At 35.7% G+C, this 26,161-nt stretch overlaps 1 protein-coding gene across 3 annotated transcripts in view; it reads left to right on the top strand.

Annotated features, from left to right (window-relative positions):
* The window catches only part of LOC128252924 (protein doublesex), a 71,558-nt gene that overhangs the window by 37,867 nt on the left and 7,530 nt on the right, over positions 1-26,161 (top strand). For 2 of the 3 annotated variants that reach the window (XM_052981146.1, XM_052981147.1), the window contains exon 3: positions 15,630-15,767. In XM_052981146.1, coding sequence (XP_052837106.1) covers positions 15,630-15,767 — 138 coding nt within the window. Of the gene's footprint in view, positions 1-15,629; positions 15,768-15,887; positions 18,512-26,161 lie in introns of those variants that run through there. The other variant, XM_052981149.1, reaches the window with a different exon arrangement.

Here is a 26,161-nt window from a genome sequence, read left to right as displayed (position 1 = left end):
ACCTATCTTTATAACATGTATGTGAATGTTGAAGATTAATCTATTTCTACACAGATACATATTGTACTCAAAATAATCCAAGATCAAATATTCTCATTTTACCCTTGTCCGTCTCACCGTCTGTCCGTCCGTCCGTTTCAACGAAAACTAGTCTCTCAGTTTTAAAGCTATCTGCATGAAACTTTCCCTAAAGTTGTCTTTCGATTGCAGGTAGTATATAAGTCGGAATGTGCCGGATTGTACGACTATAGCATATAGTATATTTACATGTTAAATAAAATCAATTTGCTTAGGAAATACTTTTATGAATAGCGCATTCTAACTTGTCAGTGAGCGAAAGACGCACAGCTATTTTTTTGAAAAGGAGATTCGTATTTTATGAAAAATATTTGCGGTAATTTTAAGAAATGATAAACAGACTCACAAAATAATACAATAAATAAAAACAAACGAAAAAAAAAATGAATCACACAACTCGAAGTGAACTCGGAACCCTAAAACCTTGGGTGTTGGCATCATGGTCCGGACATCTCAGACCGCTAGACCACGGATTTTGAATACATTTTGGCTCATTAGTAGAACATTTTTCGCAAATTGAGGTCTTGTGCAAAATCTGTACTCAAAATGAGTATATCCTAAAGTTGAGAAATAAAATTCTCAGTTTCTGAAGGTCAAAATATTCCCTGTGTATGAATCGACATTTTACGCGTATAAAAATTTGTTCGATTGCACGATACATTTTAAATTGTTCCTTTGGCGGCTATTAGACACAGTAACCATTTTTTTAGAATAATGAATCCGTATTTTTAAGATCTTAAAGAATTAAATTAAGTTATATTCATTTGTGTTGAAAAACAACAAAGGTATATTGACTATACCTTTATTTTTAATTGTTCAACTTTATTATATAAGAAGCTTCATTTTGTGCAATCGATCAATACATATGTTTTAGATTAATATCACATATATATTTTTATCAATTTATTAAGGATGTTAGCTCATCCTACTCATAAACAGTTAAAATTGAATATTATGCACTTTAACCAATTGTAACTTGTGAAACATGAGAATATATATAAGCTTCGGCTTACCGAAGATAGTATTCTGAGGATTGAGACCAGAAGTTATTTATCATATTTTTTTTTACAATACAGGCTTAGTATAAAATACTTAACAGACTTTCAAATTTGTTAACATATCAAATCTAGATACTTTCAGAAAACATATTTGTACAAAAACGAAAAGTAGAGAAAAATCTACATTTCGACTTTAAATACTTCAAACTTTGTTCAGGCAAAACAAAAAATGCAAAGCAATAAAATCTGTCAAAATATTAATATTTACTTATCTTGGCCCCAAGCCAATTCAATTTCCAATACAAATGGACATTAAATATCAATAAAATTTAAAACAAACCAAGGACGGTTTGGAAATAAAACAATTCGCTGTAGGCGCATAAAAGCCTCACACTGTACTTTGTACGTGAATATATACACTGTGAAAGCAAAGTCAAATGCATTTGCTTATGGTAGACATACGCCGGGCACCCACGGCTGGCTCACTCACTCACTTGGCGCTGTCTGGCTCTCTATTTCGCTCTCCTTCTAGACATACAAGTATAGTATATGGTATAGGTATTGGAATAGTCGAGCCTCTGCCCCGACCTTTCCCTGCCCACGACAGTCGGCACGTGTAAGCAATTTGTTGGCGTAATCGCAAACAAATGCACTCCCGATGCACTTCTTGCGCTCTCGCTGGGAAAGCTGCAGTCGCTCTCGGTTTGAAAGCGACACAAGTTTCTCATGATTGTTTGCGGCGGGCTTCCTTGACAACAGAAAGTGCGCAATGCAAATAGCATTCTTCTTTTTAATTTATGCTTGACCGACGGCCATACGTATACGCAACGTTTGGGGATTGCGTATTTAAATAAAACATCAAGTGTCAAGAATGTCTTAGACAGATTCACATTTTTCAAGTAAATTAGCTGGTTTATTTATGGTAAAAGCGCAATCGCAGGCATTATTTATGGAGACAGACCTCGGGCCAAATTTCGAGAGATGCAACAAAATTATCCAATTATGCTCAGCAGATATAATTATACGGTTAATTGTCTTGAGACTAGCCTGGATTTATGACGCCCCCCGCAGTCATGGATTTGTATCTATGCACTCTGATTTATGGACACCACGGCGTATGCTCGACATTTAAAGCCACTTCCCCCTTGCCAATTTCCAAGCAATAACTCAATATATTTATTTTAATAGCCTACATGCAAATTGTTCACTTTTATTAATTCTTTCGTTAGTTGCTAAATGCAACTGACTGGCCAACGCCATTAAAATATTTAAAAAACAGCCCGCAAGCTCGCCAAAACTGTTTGACAATTAGGCAGGTTTTTTAATTCGAATAACATGTTGCCTATCACTCAATTGACGCGCAATAAATTTCGATTTTATTTTCATATCCACGCAAGAATCGAAATCTGGTTTTTAGCTTTAATTGATTCATTAACTTTACGATTTTTTGTCGCTTCAATAGCGCAGGAGTTTACCTCCATTCGCAATAGTAGCGAATGGTGTGCTATAAAAATGCATATATCTCTCTATGTGTCGAATTTTGCATGGAAATTCTGCTTAGGCTTATCTAGGTGCACTGTTAATGCTTTCATAAAAGTCATCCCTGTGTGACCAGGCTAACAAATAAAAAATATATATTTAGTAGAAATAAACAAATATTTTTACAACAAATATTCTAACAGCGTTTCGTAATTGCTTTTCAACACTAATGTAAATTATCTTTACTTATAGAGTTTACAGACTTTCAGCATAATTAGGTACAAAATATTGAAATTGTTGAGGTTAACAAATATAGAAAACTTGTTTTAGGTGAAAAGATATATAAAAAGGTCAAAGTGCAAAAATAGTCGACTGTCAAAATAATCTACTTTAAATTAAACAGTCTGTATGTAACCACAAACTTTTTGCACTAAATTCTTTTATTTATTATTAACATTTTAAATTGTCTGGCCATAAGTATGTTATTTCAGGTTTTGGCTAATTGTTGTTTTTAAACATAAACAATTCGTATTCTTCGCTGAAAGCAACAAAAAAATCATTTAATTTTAGTTTCTTGTTTTTCTTTTTCAATAATTTAAATAAAATGTTTTAATGAAGCCAAACAATTTTTTTCGACGTATGGCCCTATTTTGTTTTTTCGTCAACCAGGATAAAAAAAATTAGCATAGCATACCTATCCGTTTGAAGAATACAAAATAATTCGAAATTAAAGATAAAAGCAATCAGACGTAGTTTAGTAGTATTTTCAGAATTCACAGGGGTTGAACGCAAAATCAATTTTCAGGCGCGGTCCTTCGTATGAAGTATCTAAAGTTGAGAGGACACGGGCGTATATCAACTGATTTATATCACAGTCGCAACAATTAACGCGAATGTAACGGGCGGCAGTAAAAACCAAGTTAGGGAAAATTCGCAGGAAAAGAAATCTACGCTCTTTGGAAACATTTTTGTTTTTGGTTCTTTCATTCTTAATTTTACGAGTGCCAAAAACCTTGCGGGCAAAGCCAAATAAATATGTTTGCCGCAGTTGTCGTTGTAGTTGTACGTCTTGGGTCGTCATCGTCAACGTCGACATCGACATGAACGTTTTTCGGGCTTGCTCGTAAAAAGCGCAAGAGGAAAACTTTACGATGGCACAGTCTAGCAAGCATTTAACGTCTGCCCAAAGCAGCTAAGCCCAAAGACAAAAGCATTGACTTACCACAACCGCCCGGAACCCTCCGATGATGTATGAAATTAGTGGCCCTGCACAGTAGCCAAAGAAATCTCTCTGGCGAAGCATTCACGTACATAAGCCAGGCCAATTGGCATTTGGGCTTAATGGGGTTCCGGGATCTAATGCAACGCGAACATATCCCGAATTCAATTAAAAGCACTGTAGAAAAAAGTTTACTTTACTATTGCTACTTCTATCTATTGATTATTTTTAAGGTAATAAGCATAGATAGGTCAGTAAAGACCTTTGGTTTGCTTTTTTTTGACTACTTTTTAATTGCGTAGAGACATTTTGCGGCTCTCGGTTTGGGCAGGCTGTTCTATACATCCAAAATTTCTGAATTTTTTTTGCGTGTACCAAATTGCATCAATGACGTCACGTTCTCCGTGTTCCTGACAACTCTGGGCGATAAGGCACTAAGCTCCACCGCTTATCGCGATCATCATCAGCCCGGGAAAAGGGCAAATAGCTTGCACAAGCGCTGATAGCAACGATAAGTGCTGAGTGGGGCATGTGCATTTGAAAGTGAAAGCGTAGCTCCCTTCCGCCCCCGTCAGTCTTTCAGGTGCGCTGACGGACGTATTCAATTCACATTCATTTTTGGCCACCTAAATATATCCTCTGCGAATATTTGCTGCCAAAATAAACCGCCAGGGATGCTTCTCGTTGCATTTCCCAGATGCAGTGAGAAATTTAAACACCTTGGCCACCTGCTTTTTAATAAAAGTATAGGGACAACATAATTGAATGTATATATCTAACATAGAGTTTAGCGCAACGAATTGCTTTGACTAAAAATTGTTGCACTTTCAATTTATTTTATTTTGTGTATATTAATACCCACAGTATATCTATACTGGCATGCCTAGAAAATGATTTTAAAACAAAAAAGAATGCAAATATATACATACCCTTGCAGTTACATTACATTACATTTTTATTTTTTATTTTTATATTTCGGTTGTTTCTTTATGAATTTGAAATCGTAATTCCGAAATAATAAACCAATACTATATCTAAAAGAACTAAAAACAAAATGGAAAAACAACGAATTTATGGGAGCTGTATGCTATATTTAATGAAATTTAAATATTAATTCCGAAATATTTAACCAATACTTTATTTCGAAGAACTAAAAAAATAACTAGAAACAAAAAAGCTATAATTATTTTTCATTTACTTTTACGATATCTGAGATTTATAAGATTAAAAAGCTGATTAAAAGCACTTTCAAAAAATTTAAAAACTGGTTAGAGACGTGGTATCAAAAATGATTTCAAAAGTTCTTAATAAACTAAGATTAAAATTCATTGTGAGAGATGCAGCCGAATACACCGTTCCTCCTTGTCAGCTGTAAGGCATCTAAAATGTCTTCAATTCATACCTTCGAGAAATGAATGTCAGCATCAACTTGGCACATTCACTCGTTGTAGGTGTTGGGGCATGCAAGCAATTGGCGAATGAGAACTGTGCGTACGTTGGGACCCGGAAGCTAAAAATAGCCCCTCGCAAATTCGTCTAATTTTCTTCTATAATTTATAGCTAACTCTAAACGGCCCATGTCAGCCAAATTAATGCTTCATTTGTCGACGAAGAAAATGTTGTTGACTTAACCGTTCATTTAATTCACCTGCAAGAAGTTCTGTTTATGCAAATCACGCGTATTGTTACAATTCAACTCTTGATTCTGCGCCAATTATCTCATTTTTTTTAATTTTATACGCACATCAAGAAATAAATGAACTGCCAAAATATATCAAGTGATACAGGAAAATTTTTTTTTTCTTTGATAGCTATCGAAATATACCTGGATTCATGATTAATGATAAAATTACATTTCCAATAGAAATAATTAAAATCTAGTTTGGTTTTACAGAATAAAACAAAAATATCTGTTTAGTTTTGAAACGTTCAATACTTTTTATAATGTTTTACGAGTCTAAGAAAAACAATTAATTGTACTGCTGTGCGCTCCATTAACTTATCTAAATATTGTCGATATAGAATAGAAAAACCGGAATTACTTTCATTAGTTAATTTATTTAGTTAAATATGGCGCACAGATTTCCTGCCTTTGATATTTTAGCGCCAAGATCTCAATCACCTCGAGTTTTACTGGAACTTGGCATGCCCGACACGTGTAATCCATAAACAGTTGACGCAGTCCCCGAAACACCGTCCCACAGTTACACTTGGCATAGGTGGACAAGGTTCGATTCGGCGGGACTCGTCCCTACCCTTCCCCTGATTTTGGCAGCCACCAAATTCAGCAACAGCTTGTCGGACTGTGGCTATTTATTCGCACTTGCCTGGCTTGATTTTCTTTCTTTGCCCTGTCAGCGGTTCTCTTCGCAAATTGGTAGTTTGACGTCTATATTAGCGGGTGTGTCTGCTCTTTGTCGGTCTGAATTTCGGTCTGATTTTCATGTTCGACCTTCAGATTTAAATGGGGAGGGAATCGCTTGTGCTGCTCCCAAAGAACTTTTCTCCCAAAGTTATAAATTATTTTTCCGATTGTTCCCTTTGGATAAACACAACTTTTGGAAAAGCTTCATGCACGCTTTAAAGCCGAAAGACTTGTTTTCCGTAGAAGCGGACAGGTGGACAGACAGATGGACAGACAGACAGACATGGCTACATGGAATTGCCTCGAGATGCTGATCAAGAATATATTTACTTTATAGGATTGAAAATGTGCCCTTTACTGCGCTGTAAACATTTAACTGAAATTATAACATCCTCTTCTGGGGTACAAAAACGATCAATTGATCTAGCGATTATTTGTAAGGCAACTACATTTTTTTTCTTTCTAACTTAATATTGTTTTCTACTTTGATAAGTATTTTTAGTCTGTTTCAGTCTGTTCGATAACTTTAAATTTTTTGGTCGTGGCTGACATTTTGGTGAAAATGCCCACATGCCAAATAGTTTGTCACAAATTTTTAAACAAGTAATCCGACAATTTAACACATGTTACCGAAAAACAGACAAAAAATCTCATTGCAAAATTAATTGACTAAATAAGGCGCCTATTTATAGCAGGCATTCATTAAAATCTAATAAAATTGGAGGCAAAACCCCAGAGTTGGCCGAGCCAACTATTTGCTGCGTTAATTGTCACAGTTGCACATTCTTATTACTATTTATGATGGCAATTACGATTTATCGCATTGTTCATATACAAAGTAACGCATTTACTCGAAGAGCGAATAACTTGAGCGAAATACTGTACTCTAAGACTTAGCTACCGGAAATCCTCAAATTAAATAACAAAAGCACACGAAAGCACACAGTGTCAATGCAGAATATATTGCAAAAAAAACAAGAAGGAAAGCAAACTTCGGCAAGCCGAAGTTCATATACCCTTGCAGCTATTGCATTAATTAAATACTTTTGAAAACATTTAAATTATGATTTACTTGAGTATGTGCTAAAAAAAAACATTGAAACTATGATGATTTGCAGCTCAATTATTAGATAGTTATTTTATATATTTTTACTATTTCTATGGGAGCTATATGCTATAGACATCCGATTTTGATAAAATTTATACCATAATTCTGAAATAATTAAACATTGCTATATGTCGAAGAACTAAACAAAAAATTAAAAAACAGCAAAGTTATAATTTTTTTTCATTTATTTTTCCGATTGTTCCTATGGGAGCTATATGCTTTAGTCGTCCGATTTTGATGAAATTTAAAACGTAAATCGGAAATATTTTACCATTACTATATGTCGAAGAACTAAACAAAAAATTAAAAAACAGCAAAGTTAAAATTTTTTTACATTTATTTTTCCGATTGTTCCTATGGGAGCTATATGCTATAGTCGTCTGATCCGGCTCGTTCCGACTTATATACTACCTGCAATAGAAAGACAACTTTTGGGAAAGTTTCATGCTGATAGCTTTAAAACTGAGAGACTAGTTTGCATATAAACGGACGGACAGACGGACATGGCTAGATCGACTCTACTAGTGATGCTGATCAAGAATATATATACTTTATAGGGTCGGAAACGTCTCCTTCACTGCGTTGCAAACTTCTGACTGAAATTATAATACCCTCTGCAAGGCTATAAAAAGAAATTAAGGAACAATGACTACGGATTTCTTCACCCTTGCAATCTGAAGGACTGGTCCCCTTTGCTGAGCCTAAGAGTTAAAAAAAGGCGATCTTAAACGCAATACATCTAAAACAAAACAAACATACCAATAGCTTTTTAAGGTTAAAGCTTGCGTCTCGAGTTTCTACTCGACTCAATAACTCCGAATTCATGCCCTATATCCATTTGTTCATTTATACACACCCATTAAACAACAAAAATCGGCGACATGGCTACCCGAACATAAGACAAGTTACCAAACTCACACTAAACTTATCTTATCTTTGCTAATTTGTATCCGCCAATACTGAAAAAAGTACAAAAAAAAAAACTAAGCAAAGAAACTTTATTACCCTGAACAACTTGGAGTCAAATGTTAAGTTCCAACAGTAAAAAACGCAGCGACAGCCCGGCGACCATAAAAATAAATCTACAGAAAAAGCTTGTTATTTTCGATAATAAAAATAAAAACTATATAAGTGCATGCAAAATGCAGCAGGATAGGAAAGGTTATGAGGGTATATATAGTACGGAATATGACTAAAATATGACACAAGTTCAAGAGAACTACGAAAGCAAGGAAAATGCGACAAGTCAGAAGCAAGGAATCTACGCGGGGTAACGACAACGACAACGACAACGATTACGAAAATGACGACAAAGACGGTAGCGAAGCTCTTGCCTTTTCTTTATATAACTCGTAAAGTCTCTCGAAAATTGCAAACGTTTTAATTTTGAGATTAAAACTGCTTTCGTGCCAAGCTTAACAAGCTTAACTTGGCTCTCAGAAAGCAAGCCAAGGCGTCCTTCCCAGGTCCCCTGTCCTGTCAAAGCCAACTTCCGCCTTCTGGCAAGGACGGAGGCCACCGAGGAACCACCCGAAAACCCCCTATTCGCAAGTCTCGTAAAAAGGCTGCATGCTACATGCACTTTTATTAGCCTTTACTGCAGTTGTGTTGACGAATGCACAAAGAGCTCTCCTGGAACGAGCTGCAGGGATGAAAGAAAAGCTCTCAGGCAGCAGGTGAGCCAGCCAGCGGATATTGGCCCAGAGGTTTAGTGTTCGGGAATTTAACTCAATTGAAGGTGAGGCAATGAATAACAAATGAAAAGGTGAATGCAATCTGACGATGCTTACTTTCCCAGTTTACTGCTTCAATAGTTATAAACGTGGGAGCTATTGTTCACAAAATACGGTTACCTTTTGAAGAATTTAGTCAGTGTTAAGTTTTTTTTCTAGATTTCGTACTTCCTTATAACAGCATTTACATGCACTTGGGCCTAATAATGATTTCGTAGTTGTGTACTAAATTTCTGTCTATTCGACCGTATGAACGTCGAAATCTCGGCATCTGCAAGCACAAGAGAATTTTGGTTTAAACGTGCAGATTCAAATGATGCCTTCGCAAGACAAGTATATTTAAAATTTGACAGGCGCACTCTAACGTCTAAAACCCAAGAATTCAATTGTGTAGCGACAACGAAGTGCAAATTTTATTTGGTCGCCGGCTGATGCGGACGAATATGTGTTGTTCTTTCCGCCCCAATGCATTGCAATGGCATATTTTTTTGTAATTAACTAACAGAGTATCGGGTATAAGATTTCCCTACAATTTTAGGAATTGCCGTTTGATTGCCTAAAATTATTATTTTAGGTAACAGTTGGTATTTAAATGGGTCATATTACCAAACAAACAAAAACACATTCAAATATTCTGAGGGCTAAAATTACGGTGAACTTCCTTTTTCATTTTTAGTAATGCATACCAAAGTATGGGCTTTAATTGAGTCCATTAGAGAAATAACAAAACTAGGACTATATTTCAGCTTTAAAGGAAGTGTGTAGCCGTAATTCCTGGGAAAATGTTACCTTAAATTTAGTTTATCACAAAATTTAAAAAATAATATGCAGAAAACTTTAGGTTGGGTCGAAACAACCAGGCCAGGTTCAAATCTCAGCGGAGATAAATACAAATGTACGTTTTTCAGGAGGATATATATTTAAGTATCAGAACTTACGTGTAAAAAATAATAATTATCATGAGGCCAAAGGGAGCTGACTTTTTATACCCTGCAGAGGGTATTATATTTTTATTCAGAAGCTTGCAACGCAGTGAAAGAGACATCTCCGACCCTATAAAGTATATATAAATTCTTGCTCAGCATCACGAGCAAAGTCGATCTAGCCATGTCCAACTGTCCGTCCGTTTCTACGCAAAATAGTCTTTCAGTTTTAGAGCTATCTGCATCAATCTCTTCCAAAAGTTGTCTTTCTATTGCAGGCTGTATAGAACTCGGAACGAACCGGATTGTGACGAAAATAGCATATAGCTCCTATAGAAATAATCGGAAAAATAAAAGAAAAATAAAATTATAACTTTGTTAATTTTTTAATATTTGTTTAGTTCTTCGAGATATAGGAATTGTTAAATATTTCAGAATTAAAATATTTCTTAACGAGGTAAAAAAGACGTGACGATCGCACCTTCAACATACAAAATTTCTGATATCAATTTTCGTAACCGAAATTGATTAAGCATTCGACTAATTGTATACACTTTCAAAACGTTCCTGTTTTTCCGTATGGCAGCGTGCCGAATTGGAATCTTGATCATTGCTCTGGGTACTTATGGAAGAAAACGACTTTATAATTTTATTTCGACAGCTTGTAAATTATTTTTTTTAGCAACCTAGAGCGGAGTAAAACAACTCCTTTATAATGCATATAACAAATTCTCTACTAATAATAATATTTTGGTTATTAAAAAAAGTTAAAAATTCAAAAATTTGTGAATACGTAAAAGCATTCCCATTCGTTTCCACTCCAAAAAATTAAAAAAACCATTCAACTCCTGCGAATTAATCACATCTGCTTTTGCTCATTAAAACGCTGTTTCTGCTCCTTTCTATTTCATTTTCGTTTTCAAAGGTTTTATATTGTCTGCTCAGCTCGCATTTGCATTACTCCCGACTTATGCTCCTTGGTTTTTGGTCCTCAGTCCTTAGTCCGTAGTCCATAGTCCGCTTATACCGCACAACATTCCGATGCTTGCTTCACTTACCAGATTGCCCGTGCAAGAGGATTTCATCAGTTCGCCATCCTTCTGGTGGCATTTGCCTGCTACTTACTCCTTTCTGTGCATACTGAGCACTTTGGGTTGCCATTTTGTGGATATGTCGATTTATTATTTTTTATTGTTGTTACGTTTTACGACTTTCCTCCGTTGCTCACGGCTCTCGATGTCGATGGGACAGATCTGCAGATAATTCCAGAAATACACGGCTGTTCCTCATCTTTTTGGTAGCCAGGCTCTATCCAGCTGCAAAGCGCACGAAAATTTATCAAAATATTTATCCAGCATCTCGCTGTGCTTCATTCTTTATTGCGCAAGTTAATTTTACAACACGATGTCAAAGTGCACCACACGAAGAGGGTCTTGGCTTTATTCACGCTGCAAAATGATTGCATTTTATCTGAAAATTATTTGTACTTCGGGTGTGGATATAGAAATCTTTAAGAAAAAACTTTAATTTATAGTTGGTGCCAACCAAATGTTACCAATTAAAAATTAGAAAAAATACCTAACTCTAATGTTAGTAAGAATTTCTTCTATTAAAGTTGCAACAAAAATTTAAATCCCAAAAAGCTATTACGATGTGGAACAACTGCTTACAACGTTTGCTAAAATAAGTTTAATGCAAGTCATTAAATAAATTTACTTACACCAACTCATAATTAAGTTCCGCGCGCACCGTACGTTCAGTATGAACGATTTTTAATATTAATATTAAGTTAACTTAATCGTTTTATCAACTACGTCCGATTTGCTTGCGCATAGGAGAAGGCGATTAACTTTGAATTAGAAATATTGACAGACCGACCAAAAGTCTAAATCAGTCTGACTTGCCTGGTGATGCTGATAATAAATATGTTTATACATACTTTAAGGATCAAGTATATCTCGTTATCTGCTTTACAGACATGCAACAAACTTATATTTAATATAACTGCAATTTTGACTTCGGATTCTTAATGCGCTTATAGAAACTAATCAAAACCTAATTTGGTTCTCTTTCTTAGCGAGCGATTTGATGTTATAGCGACTTGAAGATTGGAAGCGTAATTTATTTTATGAAAGCCTTTATCTTTGAAATGGAAAACAATATGTTATTTCATAAAAACTACAAACATCAGTCAGTATAATAAAAATATATATATGTGTTAAAATTTTAGAAATAAATAAATGAGTTCTACATAGATGCAATTTAAAAACCGTCTAGATAAGTGCATAAAAGCGTTGAAAGAAGACGGGAACTTACGATTGCTGCCGAGCCAGATGCCTTAGCCATGTAATGGCTGCCAATTGGTGCAAAAAACTATATATAGGATATATAAACCTCCTCCAGAAACTGTGCTGGCTGAGCAGCTGCAGCAGGAGCAGTCAGAAAGCGAGCAAGAAACAGCTTCGTGCTGCAGCAACAAACTCATAAAAGGCGCAGAAAAACGAGAAAGAAAACTTTGCTAACGACTTAAACGCTGCCAAAGGAGCTGGGGCAACGAGGACCTCGGCAACGAGGACTCGGAGTTTGCCGAGTGGAAGGTTAGCTGCAGTTTGGACAGTAATAAAAGTAATACCAGCACCAGCACCCCTGCAGCCCGCACATATAGCACAAGTGCCCCATGTACAAGCGGTATATGGAGCCTGGATTTGTGAACCCATTTCTCCTGCCACATGGCCCTGCGCAGAGTCACTTTATGCGCGTTAATGGCACCGTTTACTGGCTAACTGTACATGCATATAGACTTGCATCTAGCCGAGCGGATCCACGTGTACATGGGGCAGTACATGCAACAGCGACAGCTGCAGCTTTTCGTGCGGGCAGAGTATTCGTGCCAAGTGGGCGTTACCAACGCTTCCCGAACGTTTATATAAATATTGTGTAATGTGTGTTTTATTTGGGATTGCGCTTAAAGTGACTAAAATGTTCGGTGATTAAATAAATGTAGGATTCGATTTGACATGCATGTTGCGGCCACACTTTTACCGAATACCAAGTAAGAAACGGTAGTTGCCGATTTAATCGAGAGTTTTAATTTCATTACTCTAAAATAATTTCTATTCTTGTCTAGACATGACATTATTTTACGCGCCACATTAATATCAAAATGATATAAATTATTTGTATATTTGTTTAACTTTAAGATGTAAGATTACATATGAATTACATATTATAAGCGATTTCACTTTTTTTTTGTATAATTGGAACACATATTATTACATAATCTAAGCAATTCCCCTTTTTTTGTATAATTGGAACACTTTTCTAACTAACCGATCAATAGCGGTCCAAATCTATTAATTATTAACCACGGAGTTTAAGCCAAAGAATGTAAAAAAAAGATAAAAAGTAACTAAAGTAAGATAAATACGAATTATTTGTTAAAATCTAAGTTATCTAAATAACTCGCAAAATTATTAATACCTATGCTGGCAAAAAAATACATTTTCATCATATTTCTACTGTTTAAAACCCCAAAACTAGAAAAGTTACCTCAATTAAAAGTTGCGGCTAAAATTAAGGCTTGATTAACATACTGACAAACTAAAGCTTAATGTGCATTTATCTTTATAATTGGAGGGGATGTTTTATTAAATCATCTAATCCAATCGCACTGCTCCATTGCAGTCACGGCTGATCCAATGTAATATGCAGGCCAAAGCGAATAGGGCTGGTAAAATAGTTTGGGAGTTATTGCCATGGTCATGCTGCGGTTGCGGCAGCAATAAATCAATTTATTAGATTTATTTGCGCCCAATAAAATAATTTGCAAGCATAAAATGCTAACAAAACAGCACCCCAACAATGGTCAGGCCACTAATGGCTTAATTACTAAATTAAAAAGGCGCATACAGTACGGCAAATGTTCGTGCATCGTGCCCAGATGAACGAGCATGTGGGCAACGCTCAGGTAAAAGTAGCAGAAAACAAGAGCCACAACAACAGGAAGTAGAGCTGTTCCCAAAAACGTGTTTCAAGTCAAGTTCGCACACGCAAAGTGAGTGCGCCAATGCAAATCCTGCACCACAAACTCCCTGCAACAGCACTTGTGTTGCATGCAACAGCAGCAGCAGCAGCAACATCAGCCCCAACACCAACTCTTGCACGCCAGCAACACCAACGGCCGCATTTAAGGAGCAGCCAGCAGAGAGCCATAATAAAACGGGCCAATGGATATGAAGCTCCGCCTACAACGAAACTACCGACAACGATGACGACGACGGGCCAATGTTGCTGTTGCTGTTTTTGCTGTTGCTGCCGTGCTGTTGCTGTTGTTGCTGCCGTGCGGTTGCTGTTGCTGTTGGTGTGTAGGTAGAAAGAAGAAAAAACAAAAAAATGGCTGGCGATGCGAAGAGCATAATGGCATAAGCTCGGCGAGAGAAAGAGAAAAGAAATAGGCAACACCAGCGGACGTAACAAATATTGAAAAAAAAACATAACACTCTAAAAAGCCTTTTTAACAATTTAAATGTTAATTTAATCTTTTAATATAGATGTCAAGCTTACAAGAAAAAAAAACACATCAGGTACATGGATAAACATAAATTTAAAGGGCTAAGACTACAAGTACAAGTACAATACAAATTCGTATTTATAAATAACCTTTCCCCTATTCTATACAAACTAAAAGAAGGCACATTTACCCTAGACTATAAAATACAATTTTAATGTTATGTTCAAAATAGATATTCTAGAACAAACACATACATTTTTTAGAAGTGTGATGCAATTTATAATAATATTTGGCATAGAAGCTAGAACATTTTGCTTAGCCTCCCTTATTTAATAATTGTACTTTTTACTGCCAATGGGTACTTATATACCGTTTAAGGGGTATTATATAATGGTCGGAAGTTTGTAACGCAGCAAAGAAGATTTTTCTTGGTTAACACTTTAGCCTTATCAAATTCGGTGAACTATATCCTATAGCTGAGTGGTACGGTTCTAATCGTACTTTCATAACGTTGCAGAGTATAAACTTTGCAAAACTGTGAAGAATACGTTGCTGATTCTCGTTCGTTTCTCCGCAAACTAGTCTTTCATTTTAAAAGTCTTTTCCAAAAGTCTGCTATAGAGCTAAATATAATAAATAAATGAACAAACGTATAACTTTTCTGTTTTTCAATTAAAATTAATGTACTTAATATAATAATTTTATTAATAACGAATTAATCAAACTTAAGCTTGACGAAGTTTGTTTCCTTTCTTGTATTATATGTACTCTGATCATGTCAAAAAATAGGAAATGCGAATGTTTCTCTTTTTGCCTATTAAAATGGTTTCATATCATTGCAAATCCATCCCTGGACTGATGGAGTATCAAAAGTTCGGCTTGCCGAAGTCAGCTTTGGTTCTCGTTTATATACTTATTTGACATCAATGGGTTCCCCGTATTTAGTTGCAATTTGTGCCGACGTTTTTGCCGCCTTGTTTACATTACACATCGATGTCTGCCTGTTTTTCATGAAGCACTTATGCAGACTGGCGAAACTCAAGAAAGAGTGGCTTCACTTTGATGGGGGCTTCACAAGCCGAATTGTTTGTTTATGTGGAAGTAATTTGTCAATGAAGCTAGTTGCGAAATTAATAGGGAGATCGATTGCAGATCATTGAGTATGTTCAATGCGAGTGAAAAACTTACAAATTTTTCTTTTGGCCTTGCATTTCAGGCCAAGACGTTTTCCTAGACTATTGCCAAAAGCTACTAGAGAAATTCCGCTATCCGTGGGAGCTTATGCCGCTCATGTATGTGATATTGAAGGATGCAGACGCCAACATCGAAGAGGCTTCCCGGCGTATTGAAGAAGGTAAGTAAACTGATTAGAGATGTTATTCCCCCATTCTACCCAACATATTACCCCCGTACTTGCTGTGAAAATACAATTGCATAATCAATACCAAATGTGTTTCGATCTGATCTAAACCAGGCCAATACGTTGTGAATGAGTACTCCCGTCAGCATAATTTGAATATCTATGACGGGGGTGAGCTACGCAACACAACGCGGCAATGTGGATGATAATTTTTCATTAACTAAAGTAACTAATATTGCCCTGATATTAATTGTTCAGCTTCACAAATTAGCCTAAAGCTTCGGTGAAATCGCGCGAATTTAATTTTCGTATCTTAAAGTTGAGTAACTTAGGGTTTTAAGAAGGAATCCTCTGTACATATATCGAATTTATCGGTAAGCTAAAGCGCAACTTGGACTATCTTCAATCAACAAGCCAAATATGTCGATTATGCCGCCGGTCCTCACGTCGCTTTTCTTCAATCAACATTACCCCATGATGAGAAGTCTGGCCGCCAGTCATCAATCAACATTCTCTTCTCTTCAATCAACAATCCCTCAATGGATCATTTTGCAACAAAACGCTTGCCGCCAACGAACTTAAATAATCAAAATACCTATTTAAAGTTTTCCACCGTTTTCGAAAATGCCAATGCCAAATCAACGATCAACATTTCAACACGTTCGCATCACAAATCCGCACATTGGTTGTATAGTTTAGTTTAGTTTCACTTTATTTAAGTCTTGCTTTACACAGTTAACCGTCTAAGCGCCACACATCAGTCATTTATTTTATTTTTCAGTTACTTAATAGCTTAAATGAATCCAAGTACAAATTATGTTTTTTTTTACTTGCACTCAAAGGGGTCGAGAAGAAAACTACGTGTAGACTCATTCAAAATCTCAAATTTCTTCTCTTCGTGTGAATTTTATTCCTAAACAAAGTACTTGGAAAGAAACCCTTGAAATAATGAATACAGATTTTCTGTGGGTCTCGGTGTCAAATTGTTGTTAGATGGTGCACAAATTAAATATATATTTAGGTTAACTTTATCGATGTCTTGCAAAACTCTAATTGTAATTTTTAATAACAACAATATTTCTCATTCACATTGTAAAATATTGTTACCAACTTAAGTAAAATTTAGCCCAACGAATATTATAAAAAGAATAAACCTGAAATGTCAAAAATAAACTATTTTCCTTAAACAAAATTAGTGTTGATAAGAATAGCTCAACGTTTAATAACGAAATGGAACCCGAAAAACCCCGGAAATCGGGGAATCACTAAAGTGGAAGCATCAGCTGTTGTTTGTTTTGTTGATGACATTAAAAATTGTAAAGATTGCTTTTCAAGTTGTTGGCATTTCACGAATCCATTACCATTGCACATCCCAGCACCTTCAGATGAAGTTTGCCGGGTCCGGGCAGAGCCCGGAGTTGGGAGTTACTTGTGTCGCCACTGCTGCTGGGATCGTAAATGCATCATTAAACCGAAAAATGCAAGCAAAAAATTTACGACATTGCCAGCACCGCTGCTCCAAGGCCTGCACTTAGAAAATATTTTGAGGGAAATTGCATATACTCAGCCGCCCAAATTATTTTTTGCCTTACCAACATTTTTTCAAATTATAGAGCTGTAAATGGATTTGAGACATAATAATGAGCACCTTACAAAGTTAATATGACATGTGTCAAAATAAAGGTCAAACATTTTTTTAATTCTTACTAGATTCATTCGAAGCCAATTAAATTTATTTGCTTATTAACGTTAATAATTTTTTAAGCAAAGTTAAATTTGAAATAAAGCGATTGCTCAAAAAAATTTTTGTAAGTGTGTGAGTCAAAATCCAGGATGCGGTTTAAGCTTTTCCAGCTGTGGATACACAGCTCTAGTACGCAACCAGGTAGCTGCCTTACTCCGGCCCTAACAGCTTAACATTGCTTCTCAGCACTAAACACGTCACGATGAAGTTGCAGGAATCGCATTGGGACTGGGGCGGAGAATTTTTGGATACTGTGGGTAGGCAATGGCGACGTGTAAATGTGGACACTATAAAGCTTAAAAGTGTTTATGGTCCAATTGTGAGCGATGTAAACAAAGAATCCGATATGTGAGAGGGTTTGATGCCAAAGAATTGAGTTTTATTGAAATATTTAAGCTCCGTTTTGTTTTATGCGCAGAAGAAACTAATATGAAATATTCCATCAAATAATATGAGCATCAACACAATGAAAACGTTTTTCTTTAAAGAAAGACAAGAAATTCCTAGATTTAATAATCTAACTTAAACAAAAGACTTAATTCTGAACGGGAAGTCAAATTTCTTAAAATAACATACAAGTGTGAAATTCTAAATCTCATTTATAATTTTTGTATCCGAGGTACTATAGAAATCTCTTGCATCAACGTTCCAACCTAATCTTTATGACCTTTAGTTTTGCAGAGATTTCTTTAACTAATATATAAGATCGCTTAAAGTAGCCAATACATTTAGTGAAGTAAGCTTTTAGATCAAGTTTAAGTATAAGTTGTTATTATTGTGCTATATTTGATTAAGCTCGTTTAAAAAACAATTTTGAATTGAAAAATGAAAAAATAGTAAGTAAATTTCTCTATTTTATCAATATCCTTCCCAATTAATAAGCAGAGATCTGAAAAACTGGGTTTTATAATTTTATTGTATCATATTAAATTTACCAATGGAAATCAAAAAGAGCTATATCTATCCAATAAGTAAAAAGTAATCAAAAACACATGAATTTCAAGAGCGACGAAAATGAATCAGCAATAAAACAGTCTGCGAAGCTGGAATGCATTTTTGCACCTTATTTTTATTTAGTATACAGTTTAGTGTTTAGTGCTTATTTATTGAAGTAAAATTGCGAAATTTCTGTGGATTTCTATCAAAAATTAATATAGATTTCGGATACAACAATTTCGGTCGCTATATAATGTTACAAAAAATTTGTACTTTTAAAATGAGCTATGTTATTTCTTACTAAAAGGCATCCTGTACAGTTTGAAGAATTTATTTAAACAATAGCCGCTTTTAATTAATTAAAAACCATACAAACTAGTGGTTAACCCTTTATTTGGTTAAACGTAAAATTAAAGAATACAGTTTCTCCCGTTTTCCCCTTTTTTCTAGTTGTTACACTTTTACTAAGGATAAATGATAAGGCTCTACATCTATTGAGCATTTCTTAATGTACATTCAGTGTTGGGGTTCATCTAGATTATTGTGCATAGATACCAAAATAGGTACAATGTTTGTTACATTATACCTTACATAGATAAAAACAAGAAAGGAAACAAACTTCGGCAAGCCGAAGTTCGTATACCCTTGCAGCTATTGCAAAAATTAAATATTCTTGAAAACATAAAAATTATGATTAACTTGCGTATATGTCAAAAACATTGAAGCTATGATGATTTGCAGCTCAATTATTTGATAGTTCCTATGGCAGATATATGATATCGTTTTCAGATTTTAATAAATTAAAAGCGTAATTCTGAACTGTCAAATTATTAATAAGTCAAAAAAGTAGTTCTGAAATATTTAACCACGATTTATTTATTTTTCCGATTGTTCCTATGGGAGCTATATGCTCCGATCCGGTTCGTTCCGACTTATATACTACCTGCAATATAAACACAACTCTTGGGAAAGTTTAATGCAGATAGCTCTTTAACTGAGAGACTAGTTTGCGTTGAAGCGGACGGACAGACGGACATGGCTAGATCGACTCTCCTAGTGATGCTGATCAAGAATATATATACTTTATAGGGTCGCAAATGTCTCCTTCACTGCGTTGCAAACTTCTGACTGAAATTATAATACGCTCTGCAAGGGTATAAAAAAATCAGGCTACCTTTTACCTAATCTAGGTAAAGATATTTATATATCTTCGGAATATGCTATTTTATGAGTTGTTTTTAAATAAGATTAATACCACTAATTTCAATGTTGTATTATTTTTGCTAATATGCTCATAACTAGGTACTTGAAAAATTGTGTATCTTTTACTTTACCTTAGTACTTACTTTCTTAAATACCTTATACCTCACCTAGAACCAAACAACTATTACCTTTCCCAAGCCTGCATTACAAAATAATGGTATGTGGCAGATATTCATCAATTATATATAAAAGTACCTGAAATTCTGTGCTCTTGTCTTGGAAATTAAGACTGTTATTCTTTCAAAAGAAAACACCATTTGGGCCGTTTGAACCTAGTATTCAAACTTTTTGCCCACACAAGCATTTTCTATCGCAGCGTCCAGATTGGATTTTTACAAAAAATAACTTTTAGCTGTACTTTAGTACATAGTTTCTGTAACAAACTACGTTTGGGAAGACAATGAAACTTAACTAAAAACAAGAAAGGAAGCAAACTTCGGCAATTCGAAGTTCATATACCCTTGCAGTTATTGCAAATATTAAATATTCTTGAAAACACTTAAATTTCGATTGATATGCGTACATGTTTAAGAAAACATTGAAGCAGTGATGATTTTCAGCTAAATATTCGATTGTTCCGAATTGAATAAAATTAAAAGCTTTATTCTGAACTGTCAAATTATTAATAAGTCAAAAAGAATTTAAAAAAATTACGAAATAGAAGTTAAATTTTGTTTTATATTTTGTTTTAAAATATTTTTATTGTTCCCATCGGAGCTTTATTTTATAGTCGTCCGGTTCTAGCCTACTGCAAAATCCACCGCCCCTGTTCTAGTTTCCGAACGAGTTTGAAAGAAACAAAGCAAGGGTTGTTATTTTGGTTATTTTTATTTTAGGAAGCGCTTTTCGGTTTGTTTTTGTATGCTTAGAAGTGTTAATTATCTTAGTTTAGCTTAAAAGTGTTTTTGTTCTTATTATCCCTTAATTTAATGTACTTATTGTCCAAATCCTGTTCTGTTGGGACCTTTTTCATCATTGTTCAGAGATTTGCCTGGAAAACTTAGGCAAATCATAGGCATTTGTTAACAGCAGTAGCGGCAGTCAGCCCCCCAAATAGTAATTTCCCTAGGAAATTTGCTAGCAAGCAAGGGAACTTTGATGAGGATCCCATAATAAACCCCTTAGATTTTTAAAATCCGACAAACAGAGTCTCAAGCATTTCTATTTTCAAAAATACAAATGTTTAAACAACTTTGAACGGACCAATGGATCCAAGCAAGTAGGGCGTCTTTCAAAGTGTATTTTCAACAAGAATGCAACTAGTCTGAGCATTTGATTAATGGAGCATTTCACCAAACCGGACCCGGAGATCCAATTAAAAATATGTAGGGTGTGTCTTGGTATGTACGCCATTTTCTTTCGAGGCTATTGAATTACTCGTTATGATCGGACCATCACAGCAGATTTTATTGCTCATGCTAAGTTAATTATTTTTTACTTAACGAAAATACAGTTTTTTGTAGTGTCTTTCTAGGCGATTGTTGGGTAGTACTTAAAGACCTAGATCTAATGCCAGTGTCCTTTCTTAGGGTTCTGCTAATTTTTTCAGCACTTTTTAATACAAGGTGGACATTATAGTCAAAGTAGAGTTTCAATAAATTCCTTTTTGGTCTTAAACATATATAACGCAATTACAAATTTGTTATTTAAGTGCTTAGAAATTTGCAGATTGTTTGTAAATGAAATTTTTTGAATCTTGGGTAATTGTTGCACTTTTTGATAAATGAGGATTAGGTAAGGTCAAGTAAACCGTAAAAATCAAAATCAATATCCTTTTTATTGAGGACGCAATTTGAAAAATTTACAACATATCTTGCTTTAAATATAAATAATTTTTATAAGTAACCACAACTGCCCCAAAAAAAAATAAAAAATTAAGTTTTTGATTTCGGAGGCGACTTTTGTTGTGAAAAACAAAGTCGAGAATAAACACTTTTGTTCGGGACGATTGTAATTTTATCTGCTAGCCTATGCTCGGCCCAGAGGGATTTATAAAAGAAAATTCAAGAATGTTTAGAACCTGATACCAATTCGTAACCGCCCAACGTTATGACTCAGTGTATGTTGAGGCCTCCTATGAAATCTAACCAAACCCCTCGAACCAATTTTACGACGCATTCCCATATCCTTGCGTGCTGTCATATTTTAGCGACGCCTTTCTTTGTTTTCCCATAAAAAATAGACTCGCTAGTATGCCATTTTGTACGGGGCGTCATAACGAGCTGCGAGCCGTATCATCGTCATCAGCGTTCTCGTGTGGCTGCTCAGCTTGGCTCAGCGGGTCTAGTACAAATTCCTTGCCACTTTCATCCCAAACATTTACCAATCCTTATTAAAAACTATAGGAAAGTGCAGACCCAGCGGCAGCAGGAAGCAAAAATTTCCAACTTTACGACTTCATATTGTGGGTGGATCGTAAAATATTCTTCTACTCCGCTTCCCGAGTGCCCCTTATTTCCCATCAAGTTTCGCTACTGTCATTTTTACTGCCCGACGACTTACAAGCTGCCACTTGTGCCAGACATCTGATCCGCCAACATAGCTTCCTATAGACAATCATGATTTATCATACCCACGGTCCGAGCTCGCTAAATAATAAGCAGCCAGTTTGTCATAGGAGTTCCAGCGTAATCGGACTGAACATAGTTTGGGTCACTTTTATTCTGGCGTCGCCAAGTTAATTCAACCGTGAACTTATTGTCGTGGTTTTGTGGCCTGCAAAAGGCTAGATTATACACCTCTGTAGAGAACGAGCCAAACGAATTCATTTAAAAAGAGTTTAAGAAATGTTTTGACATTAATCAATAATTGAAAAACCACTTTCTTAACATTCAGGGTGCGGCAGGAGAGTATTGAATATTTTAATATTGCTCTTCAAACTGTGAACATTTAAAAGGGTTTTTATTTAGTCGAATGTATAATCATTTTTCGTCACAAATTATTATATCCGACATTTTGTTTGTTAAAGGTGCCATCGTCTCGACTTCTTACCTCGTTAAAATGTGTTTTTGTTTTGATAGAAAGTTATAAAGCTTAATAGCAAATTTAATAATCTTTAAAACTGAATTAAGCATATAGATTATTATATATTATATAAGTATGATGGACTGTTCTTACTTGCCATCACGGCATTTCGCGCAGCCTTGAAACAGATGTTTCAAGAACAATTCATTGGCTAACAATCAGCTAAGGAACTACTATAATTGCGAATTTCTTTATGTCCCTTTTCACGTTTTTTTTTTTTTATTTCACGTAGTATTGCAGAACCGTCGTTGTAGAAGGGAGAATCCCTCCTTGGCTAAACCTGCTCGAAAATGCATTCTTCTAATTAACCCAACACCAAGACTTGCTTTATGGGCGTACCCAGTGAGAGTTAGCTATATATTAACAAGTACGAGCATTCCAGGGGAGGCGGGCAGCCGGACTGGTTACCTACCCTTTGCCCCTTTCTACCTTGAGTCACAACTTCTTTACGACTTTTTATTATTTCGTCAAATCGCACAATGGGCGGGCGGCATTAGTTGCGACTAGGTTGGGTCCGGCCTTCGTACCTACGACTTCAATTTCGTACCTCACCCCTGTCCGTCCGATTTTGTGCGTCTCTCGAGGGTGTTGGGGGGGGGGGGGGGGGAACTCCACAGGAAAAGGGGACCAGAGGGAGGCACGCTCATGCGTAATTTTCTCTCGTATGCTCTGGCCCTGTTTAATGCATTCTGCAGTTGGCGGAAGAAAAAATCCCATTAAAATTAAGTAAAATTGCAGCAGCAGCAGCAGCAGCAGCGTAATCGTAAAAACTTGGCATTTTGATGTTGCAGCAAGCAGTAAAATTTTGAAAAGTTTTTGCCACGCAGATAAGGCGGGGAGTCAGCGGAAGACAAAGGCTCTTGCCAGCCGAAGCTCCTTCAGGGACTGGAATCGGGATGTGGATCTGGCAGTGGACGTGGATGTGGATGTGGATGTGGATGTGGATGTTAATGTGAATGTGGATGTGGTCGTGGATCTGGGGCGTGGCACTCTGGTGGGTGAGGGGCTATGGGGGCCCGGGGAAGGTTTATTATGTGAGCACCGTGCGAAGGTTGCCCATAAAGTGCATGCCGGGGCCATAGGTGGGCCATAGGTGGGCCATGTTCGGAGTCGGGGCCCCTGCTCCTCATGTGCCATCCAAAATGGCGTACATCTTGGCCGGGTGGCATAGACATTAAGTGCGGCCGTAGTTAATGTTATAGCCACAAGCCATAGCTCTAAACTGTTCTACTCTATTTTCCATATAAAGTGTTTAACAAAACATGTGTCATATTCAGGAGTGTTTTGGAATTTCTTTGTTACTAAAATAAACCAGAGTTTGTAAATATAACTAACTTTATTCCTCAAAATAAAACAATTTCGCTCAGTGTTCAAAAATTCATAAGCTTACATCCCGGTGAGAGTCCTTACATCATCAGTTGCGTGCACTTATTGATGATGGCACTACTAATCGTGTAAATTTGGGTATTCATGAAACCCGTTTATTAGGGAAAGCCTAAAATCTAGATGAACAATCATTAGATTACCCAATCCTCTTCCACACGGCCTAAACTATTGTCCAGGTCTAAGGTCCTAAGGTCCTAAGGTCTTACATTTTTCGAAACACAAGGAAGGAAGCAATTTTCGACAAGCCGAAGTTCAGCTATTGCAAAACATTAAAATTATGATTTACTTGCGTTAATGTTTAAAAACATTGAAGCTATGCCGATTTGCAGCTCAGTTATTCTATAGTTCCTATGGCAGCTATATAATATCGTTTTCCGATTTTAATAAAATTAAAACCGTAATTCTGAACTGACAAATTATTAATAAGTCAAAAAGAATTTTAAAAAAAAAATGTCAAAATAAAAAAGTTACATTTAATAAAAATAATTTATATTTTTATTGTTCCCATGGAAGCTTTATGTAATAGTCGTCCGATTTTGATGAAATTTGAACCGTAATTCTGAAATATTTAACCATTACTAAATGTCGAAGAACTACAAAAAAAATTAAAAAAGTTATAACTTTTTTTCACTTATATGTCCGATTGTTCCTATGGGAGCTATATCCTCGTCCGATCCGGCTCGTTCCGACTTATGTACTACCTGCAATAGAAAGACAATTTTTGGGAAAGATTCATGCAGATAGCTTTAAAACTGAGAGACTAGTTTGCGTAGCAACGACGGACAGACTGACAGGCTAAAAGACTGACAGACGGACAGACGGACAGACGGAACACATGGCTAGATCGACTCTCCTAGCGATGCTGATCAAGAATATATATACTTTATAGGGTCGGAATGTTTCCTTTACTGCGCTGCAAACTTCTGACTGAATATAATAATGTAAATATAGTAATATAAAAATAATGTACCACCAACATATTTAAGGGGTTATATACGGATAGAAGGCCGAAAAATAGCGAATTTACCAGCATTTTTGTTTTAAAAAACTTTTAAACTTACTGATCTAATAAATTTTTTGCATAAATGTTATATCTTTTCACTGTATTTTAAGATAAGTAAATATATTTATTTGGAAAGAAGCTGAAACTGATCTCCTGAAGTGCGGTGACCACTATATCTCTAAACTGGATCTTCCAATATTTATAAACCAAAAAGGCGATTAAATAATGTTAAATCTAGTAATTGAGAAAATTTCGGCTTTAATAAAAATATCTATATTTAAGAAGCTTGTGTTAAAATGTGAGGTTAATCGGTTCAGCCGTTGTCGAGTAATGTTGGTCGCCGACTTTGAAAACACCATTTTGCGAAAAACGCGTTTAAAGTTTGGTCTTATAATATCAAGCACTCTGAAACGCATTTTAAAAATTGCGTGTAACTTCGAAACTATTCAGCGGAGCGATACGAAATTTTTATGTGTATTCTTAAATATATGTACACTAAAAAAATAATATAAAAAAAATGCTAACTGTTCGATTACAAAGCCTCTTAAGGCTATAACATCAGCAATAAGCACCCAACTTTCGAAACGATATTTCATAAAAACGATATAGTTGAGTTTCCTCACTTTTGGTTACCCGATACTCACCTTACAATATTCCCCCAGCAAAAAAAAAACGGGACTTAGGTGGCGCCATCTATAGACCTGCACAAACCACCAAAACGCAATTTACGGGAAGGAACAGTTCATTCTTCATATACATAAATCTGCTGCTGAAAGTATATTGCAGCCTATGGTGATCATGATCCATTTTTAAGACGATTTTGACACAAAAAACAAGGAATGCCAGGTTAGGCAAAAAATTGGAAGTTGAAGAAATTTGGTCTCAGGTTGTTACTGGTGATGACAAATGAATTCATTACGAAAACCCGCATTGTAGGACACTATATGTGAAGCTCGGGCAACCTGCCAAATCAACTGCAAAGCCGAATATTCATGATGGTAATTGGTCGAATCAAAAGGGTGTAATCTTTTA

This window comes from Drosophila gunungcola, chromosome 3R (assembly GCF_025200985.1).
Source record: "Drosophila gunungcola strain Sukarami chromosome 3R, Dgunungcola_SK_2, whole genome shotgun sequence".
NCBI classification, from domain to species: domain Eukaryota; kingdom Metazoa; phylum Arthropoda; class Insecta; order Diptera; family Drosophilidae; genus Drosophila; species Drosophila gunungcola.
The sequence above is the reverse complement of the archived record's forward strand: the minus strand, read 5'-3'. Positions and strand labels throughout refer to the sequence as shown.